The sequence below is a fragment of the Uranotaenia lowii genome, chromosome 1 (genome assembly GCF_029784155.1).
Source record: "Uranotaenia lowii strain MFRU-FL chromosome 1, ASM2978415v1, whole genome shotgun sequence".
NCBI classification, from domain to species: domain Eukaryota; kingdom Metazoa; phylum Arthropoda; class Insecta; order Diptera; family Culicidae; genus Uranotaenia; species Uranotaenia lowii.
This window is the reverse complement of record NC_073691.1, coordinates 11,316,455-11,343,423: the sequence shown is the minus strand read 5'-3', so window position 1 is coordinate 11,343,423 and position 26,969 is coordinate 11,316,455. Positions and strand designations below refer to the sequence as shown.

At 33.2% G+C, this 26,969-nt stretch overlaps 1 protein-coding gene across 14 annotated transcripts in view; it reads right to left on the bottom strand.

Annotated features, from left to right (window-relative positions):
* The window catches only part of LOC129758259 (probable serine/threonine-protein kinase DDB_G0282963), a 378,135-nt gene that overhangs the window by 159,329 nt on the left and 191,837 nt on the right, over positions 1–26,969 (bottom strand). For 7 of the 14 annotated variants that reach the window (XM_055728842.1, XM_055728790.1, XM_055728743.1 and 4 more), the window contains exon 2: positions 2,433–3,346. The exons of 6 other annotated variants lie outside the window; for them this stretch is intronic. In XM_055728842.1, the coding sequence (XP_055584817.1) occupies positions 2,433–3,193 (761 nt within the window). In that variant the 5' untranslated portion in view covers positions 3,194–3,346. Of the gene's footprint in view, positions 1–2,432; positions 3,393–26,969 lie in introns of all 14 variants that reach the window. One more of the 14 variants, XM_055728699.1, reaches the window with a different exon arrangement.

Sequence of the window (26,969 nt, the reverse complement as noted above, 5' to 3'; positions counted from 1 at the left end):
ATAATTATCTGGATTCACGCATTCAGGAATAAACTATTTAAAAGAGATAAAGAAACCTGTTTTTTTTTAAAGCAAAATTTACTATCCTCATCTTCAAATAAACATAAGAAATATTGAGCGACTGATCATTGAAAATTCAGATCTAAGAAATGAGCTCAAAAATGCAATTGATTGACTTTTTTGATTGATTCAGTGATGAAATTTCGCATAATGAGTAACAGATTTACAGTTTACAAATCAGAAAGGTAAGATTTTTTTTTTCATTTCTTCATTGTAAGAACTTAGCTCGTAAAGTTATGACAATTGGTTTGACCAGTTTGAATATAGATTTCGTGTGTTAGATAAAAGAATTGGAAGGCACCGCACCGCAATATGAAATCGGGATGACTCGTTTTTTATATTTTTTATTTTGTATATTTTTCTAACATTTCCAAACAATTCAAAATAGTTAATGCAGAAGTTAACTTCTGAAATTTTAAGTATTTTTAAATTTATTTGTGCTTCTTACTGAGAAATGGAATTTCGATTCAAAATTTAAATAAAAATTTTCTGCGTTTTAACTTATGATCATTTTGTACGAACTTTTTTTATTGAACCGTTCCCGAATTTCGAATTTGAAATCTATTATATGAACCTGAAATAAAAACCAAAAGATCTGAATCCTACTCGAATTCATGATTATGTATCTTGTTTTATAGTTTTTTTTGTGTTTCAAGAAAAAAAAAACAATCTAATATTTTTTTCGGTTCCTAATAGGATAGGTTGGGAAGAATGACAGCTTGGTGTTAACTCATTGAGAATTGAGAAAATTCGGCATTTCGTAACTCAGAAATCACAGAACCAAATTTTACAAACCAAGTATTTTTGAGTTACTAAAAGTGTTTTTTTTTAAATTTTGTGGGAAAAAGTTTCTTTTTTTAAGGTATTGGATTTGAGTTATGCTACTATATAAGTGTAGAACACTCGTGATGAGCGAAAAAAATCAAGCAATCTCGTATTTGGTCCGCAATTTGTTAAGTTCTTTGTATTGAAAAAAAAATAAGAATTTAATACGTTTTCATTCAGTCTTCAAAGAATCTGATAAAAATTGTTGATTTTCAATAACAGCTTTCAAAAATGAAATTCTACAGCAAATTTTTCGACATAAGTCTCTATCTACAAGTGAAAATTTATTTCAATAAATAATATTTTGTAGAATTTCCTTTAAATTTTGTATTCAGATTAGTTTTTTAATTAGGTTGAGCCTAATTTATGAGTTAGGGTGGCAATGGATGTATGGGAAAAATTTCATGATCGAATTTTAAAAACTGATCATACAATTTTTTAGATTGGCTCAAATAACTGACCTGTCCAAAATTTCAGCTCCATCGGACTTGGTTTTGGGATGCCTCAAAGCGCTAAACGTTTCGGTTTTCTTATCCTCAAAAATCACCAAAGGAGGAGGGAAATCGACAAAATCGAAATTTTAATTATTATGTCAAATGGCTCGAAAACACATAAAACTTCGAAAACTGGTGTTATCTAAAAAAAAATTCGATATTGTGTCAAAAATCGACTTCAGGATTAAAAAAATTACGTAAGAAAATCCAGAAATCGATATTTTAATTTTGATACGAAATGACTTATAAATGAAAGGAAAGGTTAAAATTCTTTTAAAATAAACAAAACTTGAACTAGAACTTTATAGCTTTGAGAATACTCGCAGTAGAGATGTTAGGATACTCGATTTGCCATATATTAATCGTTATTGAGTAGTTTTAATTCAAGCGAAAAAAAACCTAAAACAAAATTATCAAAAACCTGGGTTTTGCTTCAGATAAAGATAGAAATATGACAAATCGGTTGGTATACGTAAATAGAAATTGAACCCCTCTAATCCTTGAGATATCTATTTGAAAAAACGAATTGGAAGCTCAGAAAAGGCTAGAAGGTTTATTTTCAGACTGATTTAGAAAGATCTGATCTAATCTCTGAAATTTCAAATAAATATTTTGGATGACTATAACTGTATCTTCCTGTCATTCCAAAACTACGGTTTAACAAACAAGTTCATTCTTCAATTTTTTTTTAACAATAGTAATACAATTCTCATAGAAATTTCATACTTGAATTTGAAGCATTTTCAAATCGTTGCTACTCGTAGTTTCAAATATTTCACATTGTTTATTGAAAGTCGAATTCATTAGGTCGATATTGCGAATCTGTTTGATCTACATAATTTTTTACTTGGGAACATTTGTTTCCTCCATCTCGAAAAAACCCCGAGTCATAACCTACGGACCTAAACAATAAAGTTTTTTTTTCTCACCAGCAACGGTAGCATAAAATTCATAACCAAACATATTCCCATTTACCCAGATAGAGATCAAAAGAAGAAGCAGCTTAACAAAAAAAACAATAAACAATCCACAAAAAGTTAGTAGATAGCTCACCTTATGATGTTCATCTCGGTTTTCGTCTCACCGTTGACTTCGGTTTTGAGCACCTGCACCTGACAGTACCCGTCAATTTCATCCGGATCATCATCTTCTCCGTCATTTTGTTGCTGGGGGGAAGTGGGAGGAGACGGCAATTCGACCTTTTCCCTTCCATTTGAATCGTCCCCGTCTAACAGTTTTAACTTTTCCGCACAACCACTTGGCAGCAACGCCAGCTGACTTCCGCCAGACTCCGCCATTTTTCCCACCGTCGGTTTTAGAGATTGTTTTTGTTGTCGGGCGTCTGTCTGTTGTGGTTGTTGTTTTTGATTAATCAACAAAACACCTCTTCTATTGTTTTTAACCGAAGAAGTCTTCTCACACCTACTGTAGGTCACATTCGGATTGGTGGAAGCTGTGAGGGCAATCGGAGCAGAAATCACCGGCACCGCACTTCCGGTATTTGCCCCTAAGCTACTAGTACTACTGCAGCTAGTACTACTTCCGGTACTATTACGTCCGATAGGCGTCGAAGTTTTGCCCTGTTGACCCTGCTGATGCAGCTTCAGATCGTCACTGCGCAGATATTCAAACTCTTCGTAGGAATCCGAATCAGTGCCATTGCTGCTGCTTCCCTGGCTGATACTTGAATTCTTATCATTTTCGTTGTCGTCATCATCATCGTCGACACCACCCCCGTTGGCGTCGCGACGTAGCACTTCCGGCATCTGGTGGTGTTTGTTCTTTTTCTTGCGCCGACCCAGCATGCTCAGCATCCGATTGAGGGCCGCAATTTTGGAAGCGTCACAGTCACAGTTTCAATTTCCAAATATCACTTTTCACTTTCTCAGTTTCAGTTTCGGTTAAACCTTTTGCTTAGGACCACCAACTTCCGGTGTCAGATCTCATGATAAACTGCTAATTTGGAACTAGAAAATTGAAAACGGAAGCATGGTAAGGCTTTCCATTTCGAGTCTTCGAGATATGAAATAACCAAAAGCACGTTGAGTGGGAGATTCGAATTGAGTTGGCTCGACTTGGCGGAAAATGTGAGAGAAATCTTTGCTCCAGAGAGCCCAACCGGGGCGAAGGAAATGTCTTGTTATAGCTAGCAATTGTCATGTTGAGTTTCAAAATACAGCTGTTGGAGGGAAATGGCACCCCCCATAGGAGATTTGCAAATTCAATCAACGGAAGGCTGCCTTCCAGCGTGTAAATTGTCGTCTGAGTTTCTTAATTGTTGATCGACACCCCCGCTGAACAAACTGCTGAAAACTGGATTTCCCCTTTTACTTGATGTTTTTTCAGTTAAATCAGTAGAAAATTAGTATAGAAAGCTTCTCGGAACTAAGCAGAATTGATCAATTTGATTGTTCACGGTTTCATGAAATCATAATAGCAGAAATTTTTAAGCCTCTCAAGGTTTCTGACAATATTAGTTGTTCTGTCAATATTTATCATTTCAAAGTTTACAAAAAAATACTCGTGTAGAAATTTGCATCGTTTTACGGGGACTCTTTTTTACATTTCAAAAAGCTTAAGTTTACATCGCTATCGATGTTAAATTTGGTGATTTATGTTTTTGCCAAAAAAGGAAACCTCATATTCAAGATGAAGTTATTATTTAATCACTTAATTTCGAATGAAAACCCTTCGAAATTTAAACAAAAACCTTTGGAATCGTATTATAAAAACTAGAATAATTTAGAATAGGTTGCAAATTTAGATGCTTTTGGTAAAACAAACAATGATTTTTTCAATAATTTTATAAGAATTTTTTCGTTTGTTTATTGAAGGATTTCCTCCTAAATTTTACCTTCTTCCCGTGTATAAAAGTCGAATGAAAGATTGCCATATCATCCGCTTTCAGTGTTTATAATCAGTCATTGACATTTTCTTCATCAAATGTCCACTTAGGCCGGAACAAATTTCAAATCCATCTTTTGTTACTCGGAGTTGGAACATCGATAAAAATTTATGCGAAAAAACAAATAAATTGGAATAAATTGCACGAAAGCTTGTATGCAACAAAATTGCATACTATATCATTGCACAAAACCTATCAAGTATTTTTTTATCGAATAGTTCAAATAAATCAAGTATAAAAAAGGTGCAAAAACTTCCATCTTCCAAAATTTGTATTTTGGTCTTGAAATCTTTTGGATATTTGAATATTTTGTCGAAATTTACATAAAATACTTCAAACTTTATTTATTTCCCCCTTAAGATTTTTTGGAAATTTTGAAGTGGGAGGGGGGGGGGGGGGTAAAAGAAGGAGAAATTGACATTTGTTCCAGCCTTACATAGAAAAATAAAATCTAATTTGAATGCAAATTGGGTTGCAACATTTTTCACTCAAAGTTCTAGTTTCAAATATAAACAGATTAAAAACTCTTTTTTTATCAACAGAAAGTTTTAAACTGTGAATGCCATTACAGAAATACATTTCTGATTTTGGATATTCAGGATTTTATAATCGTGTTGAAAAACTTTGTTGAAGACAAAAAAATTTGAATAAAAAGATATTCCATTGCAATTCTCAAAGCTTACCAAATGTAAATAAGAATAAAAAAAAAATCATAATTTTTTGCGCAAGCCAAATTTAATTGCAGTTTTTAGTCATGTTTACTCATGATTTTAAAAGTTTACACGGTGTCTCTGATAGAATTATTTTACGTATTGAAAATTAGATAAGTTATTTTTTGCTCCATTCGAAAGGTCTTCCTCTTTTTATTTAAGCCCAAGTTGGAAATTATCCGTCGGGGGGTCTAGAACATTTAATTTTTGAAGATTTTTTCAACCTTTTTCATGGTATATTCAAAGACAAATCCATACTTATGGAACTCCATATGTCAATAACATGATCTAAAAGTAGAATTTCCTGGCAAAAACTTTGTCCAGGGCATCAAAGGGATACAAATTGAGAGAAAAGAGTTGTGATGTAGCAAACAGAGTGATTATTTTTTCATTTGAAAAAATCTTATAAAACCATTGCAAATATGCTGTCGACATAGTAATTGATTGTAGTATTTTTTTTAAATGTTCAGGATAGTTCAATCACAAAAAAAAAATCAACCATTTACAGTTTTTTTTTTCACAAGAGGAAGAATGACCGTTAGATCGCTGCAAGCTTTGTATGGAATTCTAAATTCTTAAATTTTAACTCCTCCCATAACATTTTTTGGTTGTTTTTGCTGCCAGAAAAAGCCTTAAAATTTTGGGAAGCGATCCATCCAGTCCTGAATTAGCGCAACGAGTTTTAATTTCTGTTTTCAAAATTAATTTTTTTATATTTAAGTGTTTTTGACTGCTTTTTTGAAAGCTGTGTAACCGTAGGATGAGAATAAAAAATTGCTTGAGAATTTATTGATTTATGTATATAACCTTTGCAAAAAAATTGCAAGAAATTATTAAAAGCTTTAGCAAGCAAAGTCTGTCATTTTTAAATACTTTTCAATGGATTCTGATTTTTGATTTTGAAATGCTTATAACTGTTTTCATGAAATGTTTAGCTGCTTGTCATGTTAGCAAAAAATAAGGCTTGAGAATGGCCAAAACCAAAAATCAAAGACCAACTTCATTTCAAGTTTATTTGAATTTTTTCATGATTCTATGTGCAAAAATTTCTTCTCCCATACAATTTTCCATTCAAAATTTAAACGCGTTGCGCTAACTCAGGAATCAACTAAATCATCTCAAGTTTTACACTGATGCAAAAGGCATCGAAAAAACATATGAGAGCAAAAAGTCATTTTTGCAGCGGTCTAATGATCATGTTAATTTAAATCCTTTCTAAATGAAGAAAATAGAAAGAATAAGACTTTTACACAAATTTCATCAGGATTACCTGAAGTAAACAGCATTCAAGGGGTTCTATTATGAAGAAAGATGGCTCCTGTTTACTTGAAAATTTTACTACTCATTCCATACTTTGAGCAATGTAACATATTGAATATGTGCAAAATCTGTCCATGATACGAACAGCTCAAAGAAGTGTAATTTTTTGTAATGAAAATGTGAAAAAGTACTTCTTGGGGACAGATGGGGATGCTGAAATCTTCTGACAATAAAAAATTCGTTTATACGAACAAATGTAAAACTATTAGAAAAAATACGCGAAAATAACTGATAAAACCCTGTCAACAAACTAACATGGAATTGAAAAAATATTTTCAATTAACTGTATTTTTTCAATTTTTTTCATAAACCACCATAAGATTACCTTCATTTCCTTCATAGAAAGTATTAAGACCAAATGAATGGTTTTTTTTAGATATACGCATTTGTTGCTTTTCCATTTCTAAAAGAACTAAGCTTTACTGTATTTTCAGCAATGATTTTTGTTGTCCAGATGGATTATAAAAAAAACTAGGCTTAAATGTAAGAAAACTTTCTTAGAAAGTACTTTTTTCCTAGTCCAAAATATTTGTTCCAGAAAATCCTCACACGAGCTTAGCTCAAATCATAAATAACAAAATTTTCAGGAAAAGCAGGAGAATATTTTTTTTCATAATAAAACTTTACTTCTGTTAATCCTGATTAAGTTCAAGTAAAAGTTTGTTTTTTAATGTAATTGAAGTATCTTGAAAATCTAAACAATCTCCAATCATTAAGTAAGTCATCAGGATACTATTTCTGGTCTTGGTACAATCAGCGATTAGAAATTTTGTTAGATTTTTCAAATGAAAAAAATTGTATTCTGTTTGCAACATTACAACTCTTTTCTCTTAATTATTATCACTTTGAAGTCTTCAACAAAATTGTAGCCAAGGAATTTTCCCATGAAATCAAATTATTGACAAATACAAATTAAATATCGCTTGAGGAAAGACAAGTGTTTCAACAGTAAGTAGTATGAATTTGCCTTTGAATAAACCACTAAAAAAGTGAAATAAATTTTAAAAAAAATTTTAGACTCTTCTACGGATCATCGCCTTACGGTGGAAAAATTAGTGATGTGGATTTTCGAAAAAACAAAGTTTTTTTTCCCAAAGACACCGAATTCAATTTGAATAGCTTTGTAACATTCTATAGTGTTGCCAAAAATACTGACAGTTTTACAAAAAAGAAATTTAGCTTGAAATCAAACTGTAACTGTTTTAAAAATCTAATAGCCTCTCTCTAAAATCCTCACATTAATCCATTTTAACTCTAAAATTTAAAGCACAATTCACGAAGTAAATTTTGTAGACCTTTTACGTTGTGAGTTCAACAGAAATGTGTGCTCAATCCTTAGAATTTTTCTCAAAAGGGATTTCTATTCTTAGAAATTTGTGTCATATAGGAATTACTTTTTAAATAAAAATTCTTAGGATCTTAGGAGGTTTCCTTTTAGGTGAAAATGGTGGCTGATTTAAATACTGTACCGTGCAAAGTTGTATAGAAATTGGAAACACGCGCACTGTCACTTCGACTTTGAACTTCCAAAACGATTTAATCTGATGAAATTTTTTGATCAAATTTGCTGCGTAAGAAAGATCAACTATCACACTATCATATCACAAAATTTTAGCTTTCTAAAGTTTGTGTCGCTTAAGATACAGAAATTCTACGAAAATCGGACTTTTTGGACTTTTGCCATTCAAACTGTGATCTCGCGAAAACTAAGCTTCGCTGTTTGTTAAAATTTTGCAGAGTGAGTGTTGAAATAAAAAGTTAGCATGTCAGAAGTTTTTGAAATGCTCTATTGATGGGTTCAAAAGTTACGCGAAGTATAATATTTCAGGCATGAATCGAAACATGCGATGAAAAACTGTTTCAGGTGTCCGATATTTTCAATAATTTTCTTCAAAACACCATGAGTCATATGATAAATATCATCATATGAAACGTTGAAAAAAGCTAGAAAATAAGAAATTAAATTTATACAATCAGATAATTGAAATGGATAGTCTAAAAAAATTATATTTAATCCTGCTGATCTGTATATTTGAAGAGCCACTGCAAAGCTTACATTATTTTTTCCTTAAAGTTTTCAAAGTGGAAAATGATGTTTTTTTTTTCAAGGAAAACTTTACAAGAAATTTTTTTTACAGTTTTCTCGTAAAGCTACTGAAAAGAGCATTTCAAGAGTAAGTTTTTTCTTCACTTTCTCATATTTACGTCAAAAATGAAGTAATCTTCGATGTTTTTGCAAAAAAAAATCTCTCGAAAAACTTATAAAAAGTTGTTTTCTTTTTTTCACAGAACTATTTATATCGTGTTAGGTGAAAGTCTTTTAACAGATTCTCGTTTGAGCTTAAGATTGCTTTTTATAAATTTTACTTTGTAAGAACAAAGTTAGGGCATTACAGAAAATATCTGTTAAAGAATTCTTATAAAAACGTTTTAATATAATCGGCGCCGAAAATTTTAAAAAAGAAGAGCATTCTTCATTGTTACTTAACAAAAAATCGAAGAACAAAACAAGTCCACTAATTATTGCTGTGTTAAGCAAATTTTTTGTATACTACTCATGATTTTCAAGCTAAAAACTACCATTCAACATAACTTAAAGAACAAAATAAAAATGCAGAATAGTTTTCAAAACGTTCATTCGTGTTTTTTAATCCAATATTCGTTGAAGCATTGGATTTTCGAGTAATTTTTTGAACAATTAGTAGTTTCGATTCGGCGTAAAACTTTTTGTAAACTAAACATATTTTCAAAGTGTAACAATTGTTTGCCAATTTTTTATTTAAAATATTTAAAAAAAAAACTAAAGACAAAGTACATACATATATTAAAAAAAAAAATTCAACCATCGCCGCTCTTAGTCAATCTTTATCATAATCATCCAAAGTAAGATTAGTGGAGGTAAGACAAGTATTGGGTTATATTGAGAGAATGTGAAAAATTGGCTCCAAACATATTTAGTTTATAAAATAACAACGGTTTTGTGATTTTGACAACTTCGCCAATAAGGTCTCAAATAAGGTAGCCAATTTTTCTTAAGGGGGGGGTAGGGTCTAACGGGTATAAAAAAACACCATTTTCACGATTTTTTTCTAGAGCTATCGTTCAAACAAATGTATTCAAATTTTTTGCATTATACAAAGCATTGTTAAAAGAACATTTAGTATTTTTTTCGTAGAAAAATATTGAAAATTGAGCCGGTGACGGAGCATTTTCGAGTATGCCTTTTAGAAAACAGAATTTGCGGTGGACACTATATCTCAGCACAGAATCATCTGAAGTCAAAAAATCAGAGCAAAATATTTTTAATAGATGTTTTTCTGGACCCCAACGTTTTTATTTAACTTAAAAATATTTTTAAGAAATTTTTGTGGCTGTTTGAAGTAAAAACTACGATTTTTCACTTAAAAATCCGCCATTTTTCACCTCTAAAATCTCCCCAAAGTAAAAAAATCAAAAAAGAAAAACGTTGGGGTCTGGTATTTTATATGTAGAAAATATATTCCAAATTTGAAAAGAATCGGATAAGTAGTTTTCAAATGACGATGTCCACGGACTTTAAAAATGTGCTTTCGAGAAAAACGCGTTTGAAGTTTTTGCTCTTGCTTTCTGGCAGTATTAGATGGGAGGAGATAAAGGCCTATAACTTCTACAGTTTTGCTTCAATTAACTTGAAAATTTGACACAACATTCTTGAAATGTTTTACTATAAGAAAATAAAAAAATAAAAAAATCGATTTTTTGAAAGTGTTAGACCCTACCCCCCCCCTTAAGAACCTGGCCAAATCCGGGAATTTGATCTCAAAATTGACGACTGAAAATCCGGTCAGTATCAGGAAAAATTGTGAGGAAACCCAGGAAATTACTCAACAATAATCAAGAAAAAAAAATTGAAAACAATTTTTTACCATAAATACTTATCGACAGATTTAAAATCGTGTTTGAGGCACCCAAAAATCCTTTCATGATTATTTCAATGAAAAATGCTAAAAAACATTTTTTTTAGGTTTTAAAAAACTTTTGCAGCACAATTTGTATTTTTTTTTTGTTTGGTTTGCCAAATAATGTGAATAAATCTGGGCAAAATCCAGGTCAGAATAATCAATCTTGGTGTATTTATTTTTCAGTTGTAGTAAAACAGTGAAAACTAATAAGTACCTTCAGAATTAAGTAACGAAAGTTTGACTCAATTTTTTGAGACTGTGATTTCACTCTTCATTCAAGGCAAGCTTATTGTGCTGCAAAAACTAGAGCTTATTTAGGCATACGAAAGCAAGAACAACCTCGACAAGCGACAAAAGTGATTCAGTTATTAGAGCTTTAGAGTAATTGAGCTTAACAACAATTAACGCACACCCATCCATGGGTTTCTAAGCCACAAAAACCTCAAAACGGTTGGCTGCTACTATCAGACCGCAACATAGCTACACATTAGCTATTTAACTCGATTTCCATTCCGTCGACATTGGATGACGAATTAAAGTTCCCCCACCTTTAAGGTTTCGTTTAACCATTTAAATTTGAAAAAAAAAATTCATCACACAAATATCATTGAGAGCAGAAAACCACTCAGACAAGCTGACAGGCATAACGCAAAGTTTCCCAAAGTTGATGTCTAAGATAAGGGGGAAAAATACCAACGATTATGCTCAAAAGTGAAAGAAAACCCCGTAGCAATTATCATCATGGGCTCAAATTACAATCCAATTGAAGCTGAGACGCACTTCAAAAGTTGACAAGTTTTCTCACCAACAACGTTTGCGTGGGTGCTGCCGCGTCTAGCTAGTTTAAGTCTGCAGATGAGACGAGACGACGATTTGATGGCTTTATTGGTACTGATGGTTTCGAATTAGACTGCTGGCGTTTAGCGTTACGCAATAAGGTTTTTTTTACACACGAAACTTAACTGAGTGATGCTTATACCACCTTAATTAATTTATTTAAATTTTAAATGAAGGAAAAATCATTTTTAAAAAATTAAAATTTCGGCATGATTTCAGGTGGACATCTTTGATCACGTTGCGAAAAGTTTGCACCGAAATCGACTATCGTAGACCAAAAAACATCTAGAGAAAGTACCTACGTCCATAAATTTGTTTGCAAAATTAAACTATACCTAATTTATCATCGAACGACCTCATTTGAACAAAATGGCCGCCCAGTGATTATCCTCCTTTGACAGCTACATATAATTTATGAGCTGAACCTCTTTGAAAAAAACGAGGGGAACGAACAAGTGGCATAAGTCCATCAGCGTAAGGCTCCATGTCGTCCATCAGGGGGCCGACCGATTCGAGGTGAAGTTTCTCAACGGACTTATTTTTTGCGCTGTTTTTTTTTCGTCCTAAGTTAGGAGCCTTTTGGGGCTTATTACCAATCCATGAGGTGTATACCTAAAAACGATGGTTCGATGAATTAGAGCACCTGCGTATTGAAATTTATTGCAACCGCCCCAGGAGGAAAGTTTCTGAGTAAGGGAAAATCGATATTTTGTTGAACTAGCGCAATTGATAAGCAGATTTGAAGGGGCCCATTAGTCAAGTTGTTTGGCGACCGTGAGAACAAAAAGGGATAGCAACCTTAACAAAATTGCTAACTGAAGCATCTACCTCGAATTGATTGAATAAATTAAGTATTCTCAGTTCTTTTTAGGTCATTGAAAAAATTTTGAATCTCTGTTCTGTTCCGATTTTGAAGTTATGAAATTTTTTTAACTATCTTTTTTTTTTTGAAAACTACATAAACTGCGAAAAAATTCAATATATTCCCTCCTACATGTACCAAATCTTTGGAAATATACTTTTCTCTAGTCAAAATGTCCAGAAAATAGATAGGGCATGGTTATGGATGCCACACAAGCTTACGAACGGAGATATAGTCCCTTTTAACTCCTAATTACCCTATATTTTGTAAACAATCCAGATAAACACTGGTTTGGACTACAGTTTTGAACTAAAACAGATCTATCTTGTGTAATTTTTGTTCGAGAAATCGAATGAAGGCTTTTTAAGTCTTCGTGTGCATTAGTGAATGGAGTTATGACTGATTAGCTCTCAGTTCCCCTACATTTTTAATACATTTCAGAAAAAGCATGCTCGGATTTCAATTTTTTTTGACAAATGAGACCTAACTTATGTGATCTTTTTCTTCAAAAAATCGAATAATAGTTATTTGAGCCACCGCACGCAACGGTAAAATGAGTTATGGCTTTTTTGACTCTCAATTCCCAAATTAGACCTTACTTATGTGTTTTTTTTTCGAGATATCGAATGAAGGCTATTTGAGCCACCGCACGCATCTTAATAGAGTTATGACTACTTTCAAACTCTATTCCCCAGCATTTTTAAAAAGGATTTAGAAAAAAGTATGTTTCGACTTGAAAATTATAAACCAAATAACCAAATTCTGTCTTTTTTTTCAAGAGAATCGTATGAAGGCTGTTTGAGCCACCGCACGCATCGGAAAATGGAGTTATGGCTGTTTTTACCCTTAGTTCCACTACACTTTTCAAATAGTTAAGACATAACTCAATTTTCCGAAGCAAGCGATGGCTCGAATAGCCTTCCTTCTATTCATCAGAAGAAAATACACCAGATAGATAGAATATGATTGCCAGATTGCCCGGTTTTATCCGGGTTTGCCAGAATATCTGATACAAAATTAAGGAAAAGTTTGGCCCGGCCCGGTTGCAAGGGTTTAATTGAAAATTTCCGGGTTTTTCCCGGGTGTATTCACTCTATTTGGCAAATCAAACAAAATTAAAACAGTTTGTGTTGTAAATTTATTTTATTTATGCCTCAAAAACGAAGTTTTTTGATCAAGTTTTATAAAAAAAACACGAAAGGTTTTTCAGAAGCCTTAAGTACGATTTAAAACCTGTCGATGAATTTTGACGGATTTTTTTTTTAATTTTTTTTTCTTAATTTTTGTTGAGTAATTTAAGGGTTTTGATCAAATTTGCCCGGATTTCGCCCAATTTTTGGTCGTCAATTTTAAAAATGGAATGCCCGGATTTTGCCAGGTTTTTATATAAAATTTCCCGGATTTGCTCGGCCCCGACATGTACTGAAAAAATTTTGGCAACCTTAAGAAAACCTTCCTTTTGAATTAATTGAAAAAGATGGGGAATTGAGATGAAATTAGTCATGACTCCAGTTTCCGATTCATGCGGTAGCTCAAACAGCCTGAATTCGATTTCTCGGTAAAAACCACATAAGATAAGTCTCAGTTGCTTCGAAATTTTCCAGTCCGAACATCCAGGAGTCCCGGAGACTCTCCGGCGGAGAGTCTTCCAAAAAGTATCCACAGATACTATGGACGATTTCCTCAAGAAATCTAAAAGTCTTTTCAGGAACTGTGAAGAATCCTCTGTGGAACTCAGAAAAGTCTTCTTAGAAATTCTAGTGTAAGCTTGCCAGATTGCCCGGTTTTATCCGGGTTTGCCCGGGTTGGATTTGAAAAATTGAAATCTATGCCCGGATTTTGCCAGGTTTTTTTTTAAAAAATGCCCGGAATTTCTAGGCCCGGATGGTAGTAAAAAAAATTCTGGCAACCTTATTCTAGTGTGTCTCCTCAGGAACTTCGGAGGGTCTCCTATAATAATCAAATAGGTCCGCTCAATCATTTCAAATCAGATAGTCCTCAAAAAATCGTTGAATGAACTCAAACGAGACCTCTCAAAAACTCCAGAAAGTCTCCCCTAGAACTCAAGGTAGTCCCCTCAGATACTTCGGTGAGTCCACCCACAAGTCGCAGAGATTCTCTTCAGGAGCTCTGAAAAATGATTTGAGGAACTCCAAAAAGACTTCTAAAAACTCCGGAGAGTCTCTTTAAGAACTCCAGGTTGTCCTCTCAAAGACTTCAGCTAGTCTATTCAGGAGTTCCAGAGAGTCTATTCAGAAGCCTTTGGAGACCTCGGTGAGTCCATCCAGAAGAAACGCAGAGTATCTTCAGGAGCTCCGAAAAATCATTCGAGGAACTCCAAAATGACCTCTCAAAAACTCCGGAAAGGCTCTCCAAATACTCCAGGCTGTCTCCTCAGTGACTTCGATGAGTCCATCCAGGAGTCCAGAAGAGTCCTCTAGGTTCTCCAGAAAGTGTCCACAGGTACTAAGGAAGATTTCTTCAAGAACTCGAAGGGTCTTTTCAGGAACTGTGGGGAGTCCTCTATGAAGCTCAGAAGAGTCTTCTTAGAAATTCTTTGAGTCCCATTGGAAGCTCCGTGGAGTCCCCTATAATAATTACATGAGTCCAATCAGAGTTTCTGCAGGAACTCAAGTAGTCTTCTCAGAATCTTCGAAGTATCTCCCCAAAACTCAGGAGAAATCACTTTGAAATTCCAATCAGGATATCCAAAGAGTTCGTTCAGGGACACCGTAGGGTCTCATAAGAAACTTCTGAGAGTCACCTCAGGAATTCTGCAGAGTTTTCTCAGAAGTTAGGAGAGTCCCCATAGGAAATCGGGAGATTAGAGGATACTAGCATAGTCTCCTCAAATACTAGCGAGTCTCCTCAGAATATCCAAAGGACTTCAAGAAGTCTCTTCAGGAGCTCCGAAGAATCATTTAAAGAACTCCAAAAAATCCTCTAAAAAACTCCGGAGAGTCTCCCCAAGAACTCCAGGATGTTCCTCACAGAAGTCTCAGTGAGTCCATCAAGGAGTCCCAGAGAGTCTCTTCAGGAACTCCAAAAGTACCATTCAAAAACTCTGCGGAGTCTCTTCAAGAACTCCAGGTAGTCCCCTCAGAGACTTCGGTGAGTCCACCCAAAAGTCCCGAAGAGTCTCTCCAGATGCTCCGAAGAATCATTTAAGTACCTCCAAGAAGACCTCTTAAAAACTCCGGAGAGTCTTCTCAAGAACTCCAGGTTGTCCCCTCAAAGCCTTCGGTGAGTCCATCTAGGAGTCCCGGAGAGTCCTCCAGGTTCTCCAGAAAATATCCACAGATACTATGGAGGATTTACTCAAGAACTCCAGAGTATCCTTAAAACCTTGAAGAATCTGGAAAACCCTTTCAGAAATTCCAATATTTCCTTAAAGATATCCGAAAAATCTTCTTGAAAACATCGCAAAGAAACTGATGAGATTATCTGCATAAATTCCTGTGAGTTCTTCCAAGATATCTGAACAGTCAGAAAATTCAGAAAGTCCCCCAAGAGCTTCGGGAAGTCCACTTTAGTAGTTCTTGAGCAGACTTTCCAGAGGGTGCAAATCGATGAAAAAATTGATCCATCATAAGACTCTAAGGTAGCAATTGAAACCTGTAATTTTTTCCATAATTAATAGCCTTGAGTTCAACAGATTATGAAGGATATTTGAAACATTTCAGTTCTTTTTATTTCGGTCACAGAGCCAGATTATTGATACGATCCCTTCATTGAAAATAAAAATCTCCCCTTTTCGAACTCTTTCATTTACCGGTCCTATTGAATGTCGTTTCCGTTGTGATTTCTCCCAAAACCTTTTTCATAAAACTATCCGAAGTGGAAATCGTTAATTCAAACAAACAGCGGAATTAAATACCTGGATACCAAGAAAAAAATCCGTTGTCTTCACTTTCCCTCTTCACCAAAGGTTGGAAATTAGGAAATCGTTCCGGCTCGGAGGGCAAAAGTTTCCTGTTCCCTGGCCTGTCAATATTTGAAGATAAGTTGAACTATATTAAAAATTTTAGTAAATTGGGGGTAAAACAGCCATCACTTATCTACCGAATCGATTCTCCGGACAGTTTCACACTTTTTCCCATTGTGCATTTTAATAACACGTAATAACGTAATAACACACCCTTAAATAGCAAAAGAAAAGCCAGCCACAGTTTCCTTGTTCGGAGGGAATTTTTTTCCACCCACCCATTCACATCGCAAAAACAAAAACTCTGAAGGTGATTTTTTCATGCTGCTTTGAGGAAGCGAATATTTTAAGCCTTAGAAGTTACTTAGCCATGGCCAATATGGAAGCGAAAAAGCGCCCATTGTAAGGGGGTTCTTTAAACTAATGGTCGCACCAAGGCTCGTGGGTTTTTTTGTGGGTACCCTCTTCCATTTTTTTTTTCGAAGAAAACATATCAAAAGTGTGGGTGGCGTGAAGGCTTCTGGTTTGTTATTAAAACCCATTGCCTAATTGTAACAGCTGGCCACACGAGCCAAGCTTTCATGCAACGGATAGGTTGGGCTCTTTACAAAGGGCCAATCGAACAGAAAAAAAACTTTAGAGGGGTGTTTTAAAACACTTGGAAGTTCGTAAGCTAATATTCGGGTGCACTACTGCAAATGTGTGATGAGCTAATCCGGCGACCACCCCATTGGAAAACTATTCGTCTTAGGATAATTTGCGAGTGCGCGCGTTTGATGACTGTAACGATGGCGAACCACATGCATTGTTGGAGGCGTCATTTTGCCAAAAAAAAAAATGGCTGAAGAAGCGCGTCGTGTCGTGTTTTAACTAGGGCAGCCAAGTATGACCAATCGCCATAATAAGTTTAAAAAGGGTTGATGGGCTCCCCTCGAAAAGAAAAATGGCCACTCCGGTGCAGTTACAGCTTTGGATTGGAAAGAAGGAAATCGTGTTGGTGGTAATGTAGTCATGAGTTCGTTTTTCGATTCGATTTCGGAATGCAAATCGACGGCTGCATACCTTAGCATTACCTAGCGATCACACATTCATCAATTTGATGCACGAGTTCATAAACTCTTTTACAAAAAAAAAATGTTTACAAGACTGCAACTACATAGATCAATTTAAGAATTATCAACTCATCTACGAGTGTTTGTTGAAATCATCACAAGCTTACTGGGTTGTCTTTTGGCATGTGATTTAGATCAATTTTGCGTATATATTATTTGAAAATTTTGGGTGCAATAAATTTCATTCTTTGTTTGCCAAGGTTTATAACTTATAAACTGTCGTTCCAAGCAAGAATTGAAATATCAGCTATATTTAAAATTTTTCTCTCAAACTAAAAATTCACCTACAGTTTTTTCGTAGTGAACAGTTCAAGTTAATCATTTTACAATGTTTTCTGTCAAAAAAAAAATTACATTTCCTACAAAAAACAGCAATTAGGGTAAATGATCTTGAGCGGAACCAATTGGCTCAATTCGACGCAACTCGGAACAGTTGATCAAGCGGTATGGCTTTGGGTTATATCCGAACAATTTTTTTTTCAGTTCAGCGGATAGATCTTAGTTTCTGCTTTCTAATGATGATTTTTAGAATATTTTAGAGTAAATCCTTATAACTCTAGAGCTGTTTTACTGAAGTAAGAATTCTGATCTTGAGCGGAACCACGCTGATCTTGAGCGGAACTAAAATATGATCTTGAGCGGAACCATTTTCTTCTGTCAACATCTTTAATAGTTCTTATTCCTAATACTTATGTAACTGTGAAAACTTCAATTAAATTTCATCTTTGAAGATTTTAAAGTTCAAAAATTAATGTTTTTACGTGAAAAAAAGAAACTTAGCGTTCCAGAGCTGTTCTCAAAATATTCGTTCAAATTTATTTATTGGTTAAAAAAAATTCCAACTTTCCCTTTGATACACTGTATCCTATTTTGAAAGAATCGATTCCCTAAACTCAAATTTTAGTTTTTTTTTAATCTCAAAAATCAAATTCGTTAGTATATTTGACTGATTTTTTGAATGTGCGTGTTTAGGATCATACTGCCCCGAACAACTTTTGAAGGTAACGATATAGTAAGTATTACAAAGAAGATGCCTTAAACTACAGATTTGGCAAAAAACTGTACATTGCTCTAAATCAATGTTTTTGAGAAAAAACTCTTTTTTTTTAAATCCTTATTCCCTTAATTCCTTTTATTTTATTGGAAATTCATGATAAATTTCGTCATTTTTATATTTTAGTTGGGAAAAAATCAGTTTACGTTGAAAATCTTTTCAGACTTTTTCTGATATATTTTAGTTGGGAAAAATCAGTTTACTTTGAAAATCTTTTCATACCTTTCTAATTCAAAGTAAGAAAACTTAATTTTATATTGACCAAAAATAAATTATAATTATGGAAATCCATTCTGAATTAAAATATTCTGTGAAATCTGTAAATATTTCAAAATATCGTGGTCTGTGACACAGATTCTGTGATAAAAGATTCCTCAAAATTTTGTGAAATAACAGATTTTACTCTGATTTCGGCAACCTTGCTGTAAGCAACTTATTCATAGAATAAAGTTCATAATAAATTCCAGTTTCTTATGAATCACGTTAACATTTATTTATATTAAAAATTATTAATTAATTTATTAATTATTAATTTATCTCAATTGATAAAACAATTATTTCTCAAATCAATTTCCAGTTCGAGCTCAAGTGTAAAGTCAAACATAAGGAAATCGGATTGGTTTTCAATACCAGGCCGCCAATTGAATCGTGAAGTATTATAAAATAGCTAACCCGGTGTGCTTTGCTACACTTTGTAAAACTAAAAGGATGAGTGTAAAAAACAATTTAAATTTTTGTTTATTAGATAGTATATCGTTTTCAATTGGAATGTGAACATCTAAAACAATCTCTTTAAAAGAAAGCTACTTCATAAAATACGAATAGCAATGGCAATGAAGATTGATTCTTATTCTGAAATAATGACTTAACTTTATGGGCTTCATTAGTTCTCGAATTATGCCAAAAAATATGTATGAAAGCCTTTCTCCTCCTTCTCGTCGTTCCTCTGAAAGAAAGATTCAAAAACACATTTCTTGAACCCCAAAAAATTAAACTTTTTGTGTGCCTAGTTTGGTACTCTGTGACACCAATTAATTAGTTTTTGTTCTATTCGAATTTAATTTTACCTTTTTTCTTTCCCTAAAGCTGATAGAATAAGGGGCCGTTCACTAATTACGTAAGCACGATATTGGAAATTTTCAACCCTCCCTCCCCCCCTGGTAAGACAAAGTAAGATTTTTCAAAACCCCCCCTCCCCCCCTAGTAAGATCTTACGTTTTTATATTCTTTGAAAAATTGACACGTTTTTTTTAAATAGTTTGAAAATATTAAAAATGTGACATACATGATTCAAAACAATGTACTTATTTAGTAAGATTAAAAAACTGTATTTTAAAAGCACAATCTATACAAAACAACAGATGAAATTTCATAAATGATTAAAGAAAACATTATTCAAGACGTAGCATGTTTGGGGTTACAATAATTTTCAATAAATTTCCACAATCGAATAAACAATATAAAATCTAAATTCCGATTTAAAAGAGAGAGATCAGTTTAGCACATGGTTCCATACAAAATTGTTATGTTTATACCTGAAAATCATAAAAATCTTTAAAAAATATCATTCTATACTACTAGAATTGGGCAAAAAATGTTGAACGACAATCACGTTGTCAACTAACCTCAAAGCTCAGACTCGTTCAGCGTTTAGCGATAAAGTTTTAGTATTTTTTTGGTAAAACGTTTGTAAAATTTTGAGACGATCTTCTTTAATAATGTGATTTTGTGTTTTTGGTGGCATTTTGGTTTGAATTAGTTCTCTATAAATTTTATAGAACCTGCATTTTTTTATGAATTCAAAGACATTAAAAGATAAATAACATAACATCGAAATTAACCAACAAATAGGTAGTGAGTAAAAAAATCCTGAGTAATATGGTTTCGTATGGTTGTGGCTGTGATGAATTTTAAATGTAACATTTCTTACGTAAGATTTTTGGAAACCCCCCCTACCCCCCTAGTAAGAGATCGTAAGCAAATGTGAAACCCCCCCACCCCCCCTATGTGCTTACGTAATTAGTGAACAGCCCCTAAGAAATGTACAAATGTGCTGCATACATTCAGGGGTAATAACAGCGTGTGAGACATTAGGCATAAGGCAGCGCACCTAGCGGTTTATTTCGGAAGCTAGTAGTTCCGCTCAAGATCAAAGATGGTTCCACTCAAGATCATATTTTACTTTAAAAAAACTACGCTATTAATTGATATTCTGAAGGAAAACTTGTTACAAAAACCCGAATAATGTTTTTTTATGAGTTTTTCTACCATATTAAACATTGAGAATTAGTTTACAACGGTCAAGGGTGACATAAATTGACGTTCAAAGTCAGCGTAGATTGATGAAAATTGCAGCAGAAATGCATATGTTTTTAAATCTTCTAATAACATTATTTCAGTAAATAAATTTTAGCAAAAATGTCAATGCTTGTATGAAAAGATCTTGTAAAAGTGTTTTTTCAACAATTTGGTAAGATTCATAAACAATCACTGCCTAGAACTTAGAAAAAGTAAATGGTTCCGCTCAAGATCAGATTTTGACTAGTTCCGCTCAAGATCATTTACCCTACTGCCAAAAATGCTCCGTGTGACACTTTTGCGTATTTAGAATCACAACGCATGCCGATGCTAGTTCTACGAAAAACTGTCACACGGCTACAATTTTTCTATCATTTTAAAAGCATGTAGAGTTTCTTTTTTTCTCAAAAACTCATGTTAAACTGTAATTTGAGAAATACGTTCCTCTTTGTTTATAAAAATGTATAGTTGAGTATGGATCCTGTAAGTAGTGTCTACCAAAATGTGTTTAGTGAAAATTTCTCTGAATAAAACACTCAAGGCTTCCTGCTCCTCCTCTGCCCTCTATTTTAGTGTTCTTTTCAGTAAATAACATTAAATTCAACAGTTTAAACTCATCTTAAGACAATTTTTCGATAAAATTAGTATTTTCCATAGAATTTCCTCTAGTGTTGCATTCTTGCGTAAAACTATCAACATAGAGACAAACACCTTAATGAAAATTTCGTATAAGTTCAGAACAAAGTATAATTGTTTGTGGTTTTATTCTAAAGTTAACACTAAAAGAGACCGTTTCCAGCAAAAAAGTGAAAATGACCCAAAGGTCACATGGGACATTCTTGCTTGGAACGGCAGTAAAACATACCAAAATAGTTCAGTTTTCTGACGTTTTTCAAAGGTCAATTTTGGACTACAAAGAGGATTGTTGTGCCAGGTTCAACGTCAACATTTACCTGACCTCTTGATATGAGTTTTTACCACACGATTTCGACTCATCTTAACGTAAGAATATTTGTAAAATTTAAAATATAGCGCATAAGCTTTTTTAGGTCCGGATCAATAGGGGCTGGATGATCAGAGCGATCATCCGTTCCCACGATCGGGAAAAGTCGTTACAAAATACACGAAAATGCTTGAATGTCTTAAAAATCTATAGATTTTTCATCAGTGATAACCTTTTTTTTAAACACACCACTACTTGGAAAAACTTTTAACATTGTGAGCATATTTTTTTAGAAAATAAAAAATAACATTGAAGTCAAGGGCTTAGTAAGCTTATGTTTATTCTTGAAAGTTATTTTATTGTAACTTTCGATTTTGACTAAGAGCTTCCCAAAACTGCATTCTATTCTGAATGTTAGATAATGAAACTATATAGCAATTCCAATTATAATAAATATGTAAATCCTAATATAAAAAATTAGTTCAGATTATATAAGTGACGTTAATATAGGGTACACCGAGGTAGATGCAAACACAAGGTAAGTGCAAAAAAAAAACATACTTCTTCAACACAAAAAACGCAATTTTTCTTCTGAAAATCACTGTTTCGAAACTTTTTTGTTTCGGGAAAATTTTTTCGATGTACATTTTCAGAAAATTAAGAGACTTTTCATATGAATTGAGATATTTTTTAAAATTGAAGTAAAAAACCCAAATCAGAAATGATGTAGGGCGAAGTGTCCCTAAATACGCATATTGGGTAATATCCCAAGTAACACAGATTATGCCAACTAGCATTAGGAAGTTTTATTATGGTTTAATTATGGCATTTTTTTTTGTGCAGCTCGTTTTATGGCGGTTTTATTATGGTCATGCAGAATGCTTATAATTTTGTTTGTTATATGTTTTCAGATGGTTTTGAAAACGCTAATAACACTTTTATTAAACATGCTGTTTTAGTTATTTTGAAAGAGTTATGAATGCTCTTTTTAAACTATAATAAAACACAAACCTAGAAGTTTGCTCCAAACTTTCTTTTGCATGTTCTATAATAGCACTTAGTGCATGATTATTAAACCGCCATAAAACTTAGTGACAGTTCTCGATCAAGATGTCAAAACAGGACACGCTCAGATTAGATAGCACATATTTGAATTGGAACTCCCATTTTTACACATTTTTGGTAAGTTATGCGTGTTGGTTTTGAGTTAAAATTAACAAAATACATTTTTGAAAACTTGAAATCACCGAAAGTGATATGAATATCTTTACAATATGAGTATTGAGTGAAAGGGCCCAAATAGTAGGAAAAAAATTGTTGCTCGACGCCATCATTAATTCAAGATGGCGGCTTCCGCTTTTATTTTCAAAGCTGTAAATTACTGAAAATATCGTGAAACCTTCACAATATAGTTATTAGGTGAAAGTAATAAACGAGTAGAAGTCAAATTTCGTTGCCCGTCGCCATCTTAAATCCAAGATGGCGGCTACCACTCAACTTGAAAATACTGTAAATGACTGAAAATCGCATAAAACCTATATTATAGAAGTCTCTATAATAAAGAAAAAAAAGAGTTGAAAGAAATCAACCGGTAGAAGTTGAATTTCGCTATCTGACGCCATCTTGAAATCCAAGATGGCAGCTTTCTATAAACTTTAAAAATGCTCTAAATCATTGAATATCGCATGAAACCTCCAAAATATGGGTGTTTGTCAATTGGGATAAGTTATAAAAAGTTTATTTTTGCATTCTGACGCTATCTTGAAATCCAGAATGGTGGCTTCAGCTGAACTTAAAAATACTGTAAATGAATGAAAATAGCATGAAACTCCCAAATATATTGTATTGGGTGCTAAGGCTAAATGATAGAAGTCAAATATCTCTTTTCGCGTTTCTCTGAAAATCTGTAAGTGACTGATAATCCCACAAAAACCACCACAATACAGACCCTGTTCGTTTTTGGCAACATTCGATTTTGGAAACATCGAATTTGGCACATGTGCCTAAATCAGACGGTTAACAGAAACAACATAGCCTTATAGTTTTCGCTAGAATAAGGCCAATACAATTTAAACATAATAGCATGATAGGAATAATAGGATTACATAAATGGCAAAAAAACAAAAACTATAAACAAAACAAGAAAAGTGCTAAATGCATTAGAAACATAATGAAAAAATAATAAAAGTGATTTAAAATGATCTAAATTGTCTTAAAATAGTAGTTTTAATGTAGTATTACGTGAAAAAAAGTTGTGTTCAAGCGATTTTCATTGATTAACAGTATTTTAAATTCAGTGGAAGCTGCCATCTTGGATTTCAAGATGGCGTCGGAAAGAAAAAAATCAACTTCCAGTTAAGCCCTTTCACCCAATACCCGTATAGTGGTGGTTTAATGCGACTTTTTGTCAGCATTAAGCATTAAAAGTTGAGCGGATGCCGCCATCTTGGATTTCAAGATGGCGTCGGATAGCGAAATTCAACTTCTACTCGTTTAGCCCTTTCACCCGATACCCATTTTGTTGGAGTTTCATGCGATTTCAAGTCATTTACACCATTTTAAAGTTCAGCGGAAGTCGCTATCTTGGATTTCAAGATGGCGTCAGACAACGAAATTTGACTTCAACTCATGATTTATTCCACGGGTCATTCAAAACCAATCCTTTTTCATTCAAAAAGTCTGTCCTCATTTACTGTACTAATGATTAACAACTCAGAAATGAGGAACTCAACCTTACCGTGTAATTGGTTGGCTTGCGAGAGAAATGTCAAATCGTAGCTTTTTTTGGGGTCATCATTAAACCATAATAAAACTTTGAATTGACTCACGCCATGTTGGTTGCAAAATCGAAGGGCACAAAATGACGCCATGTTGATGGATTCACAATGAAAGCATTGAAAATATTTTTTCAGGCCTTTTTCCATCAATTCCATCATGATTGACCATCAGATTTGACGAGGCGCAATTATTTTAAGATACTATTTCATATACATTTTACCTAAAATCTTGACTGGCAGTAGAAAAGACGCTCAATATATGGTTAAAACATTGTTTTTTTTTAACTATTGATTTTACCAGATCATATCTGAATAATGCAATCATCATTCATCAACCATTATGGTTGCTGGAAAAAATAAAAAAAAAACTCCGAGAACTGACAGAACCGAAAAAAACAAAAATTTCTAACATATTTAATAAAAGCTTTTTAAAAGCTTAGGTGACCAACATTGATGACCAACAATTATATGTCTTGATGACGTTTCTAGGGTAGGGCCAAATAGCCTGATTTTGGCTTTATTAGAGTCCAGGTGATGTTATAGAATGCGCTTTAGCTTTTTATGGAGATTAATGCGATAGTCCAAACGATATTTTGCTGACCATAATAAAGCTAAAATTGTTACTTGGGATGCGCATACAGCCGATTGACGAAATTGCTGGTAGCTCAAAATATCTAATTGGTGCAGTTTGTGGGTGATACGCTTTCGACACATGACATGATGAATTTAAAATTTAAAATTTAAAATTCAAACAAGAATTTTGTCAGAGTTGTTAAAATATATTGAATTTTAATACTCGTGCCGTCAGAATCTGTAAACAAAAATATTACAGTAATACCTCGATATAAAGCAACCTCTTTTTAAAGCAACCTCAATATAACGTAACCCAATATAAAGCAACTTTTGCCTCTATACAATTACGTAACTTTTAAAAATGTTTCTAATTTGAATAAATATGTTTAATTTCAATAGTTTTTTTGTCATAAAAATATAATAATGTTGTTTATGAGTCATGCGGTAAATTTTCAGAGGCATAAAGAGCGAATGAGCGCAAGCGTTGAAAATGTAACTCCAGTACTTTCAGTATTGTGATAGTCGCTTTTGTGCTTTTGAAAATCCAGCCTAGAGCATGTATCTCCATTTCAAAACTTAACCCTCCAAAGCTGTTCGGGTCAATATGACCCGAAGCGCTCATTTCAAACATCTTTATCATCATTCCAATATACTGAAGAGCTGTCAATTTTAACAGACCAAGTATGTTCAATGAAAATGATGATCAAATTAACGACAAAAAATTAAAATTGTTGTATTGAAAATCGGTTCATTAAGAAATGAAATACAGCTATGCAAAGTCAAAACTGTATGTCGTTTTTTTAAAGTAAGATTTTTTTCTACCGGAAGATCTTCGATAGCGGTCAAAACTTTCATTGGACCCCAACATATCTATACATTGTCGGATAGATGGATTCTTGTCGATTTCAAACATCACTGAAACACTTAAATACAGTAAAGTTGTCAAAAGTTATGAGTGTTTTGAAAATAAAATTAATTTTTCGGACTTTTTACTTTTTGAACCAGTTTGTGATAACCTGGAAAAACATAGCGACTTTGTTTTTAAATGTTGAGTAATTAGAATAAATTACCTACACAATGAGTTAATATCATCAAAATCGGTTAATATTTATAGCCAGGAGAACGAAATCAAACCACAACTCAAATATCCTCGAAACGGATATTTAGCGAACGGCTTTGGAAGGTTAATGACTATATTTGCACCAACAGATAAGTTGCTTAAGCTGAAGTGAGGTTAGGGCATGTAGTCTTTTATTCAAATAAGTTTTTATGATTGCTGATAGTTGATCAATCACTGTACAGACTTCTGTACCATCGCAAATGCACGGATTTTATCACTTGCTATGAAAATAACAAAGAAACATTTCTGATGTTTCTGAGCCGTTTTGAAAATACAACCTCTTTGGGATTTTTGTTTGGTTTTAATCGCCTATCATATCAGAATGTCATTATTTGGTGACATTTATCACAATTATTAAACGTCAAGGAATGTATTGAATTAATAGCTAAAAAACAAAACTGTCTGCAGATGGCGCTTTTACGTTTCTTAAATCCGTACAAACAGAATTTAGAATCAACTTTTTCACATTTACGATCACTATCGATGCTCCAAGGGCTATTTTAAGTAGTGTTTCGATATAACGTAACTACGATATAAAGCAACGAAAAAAAATTCGTTGCTTTATATCGAGGTATTACTGTTCTGGTTTTTCATTCTGATTCATCAAAAAAAATCATATGAGAATCAGAAATTGACGCTTTTAGTAAAGTTTTCAATGATAATATTTTGGAATAAAAGACAGGTTTTGAATGCCCATATCAGGTAGGTTGAATTCATCTATCAAGAAAAAATAGATAAGCCATATAAAATTTAAACTTTTTTAATTGAAACATTAATCCTACACTCTAATTACAGACTTACAGTGAAAATAGAAGAGTTTCATAACGATCTGATAGAAATATGATACGAACAAAATATTACCATGAAAATGGCTATATGGTATCCCTGATTATGTTTATGTAAAAGAAAAAGTTATATCTAAAGTTTCGCCAAACTTTTAGCTTTGACGCATGCTTAACGTCAGTTTCTACCATTTCCAATTAAATTTTCCGAAAATATAGCAAGTGGAACTGAAATAGCTTGAAACATAAATATGCGCATTTAGCCCGTCTGGTTTCGGAAATGGGTTTTTTTTGACTACTTTTATTATAAAATAAATTTTTTTTTTGTTTCGATTATAGTCGTTTTACCATCTTTGTGGCATTCGCGACTTAGAAATAGAGAACGTTAGAGAAAAAGGTTTGATTTAAAAAATATTGGTACATAGTATACA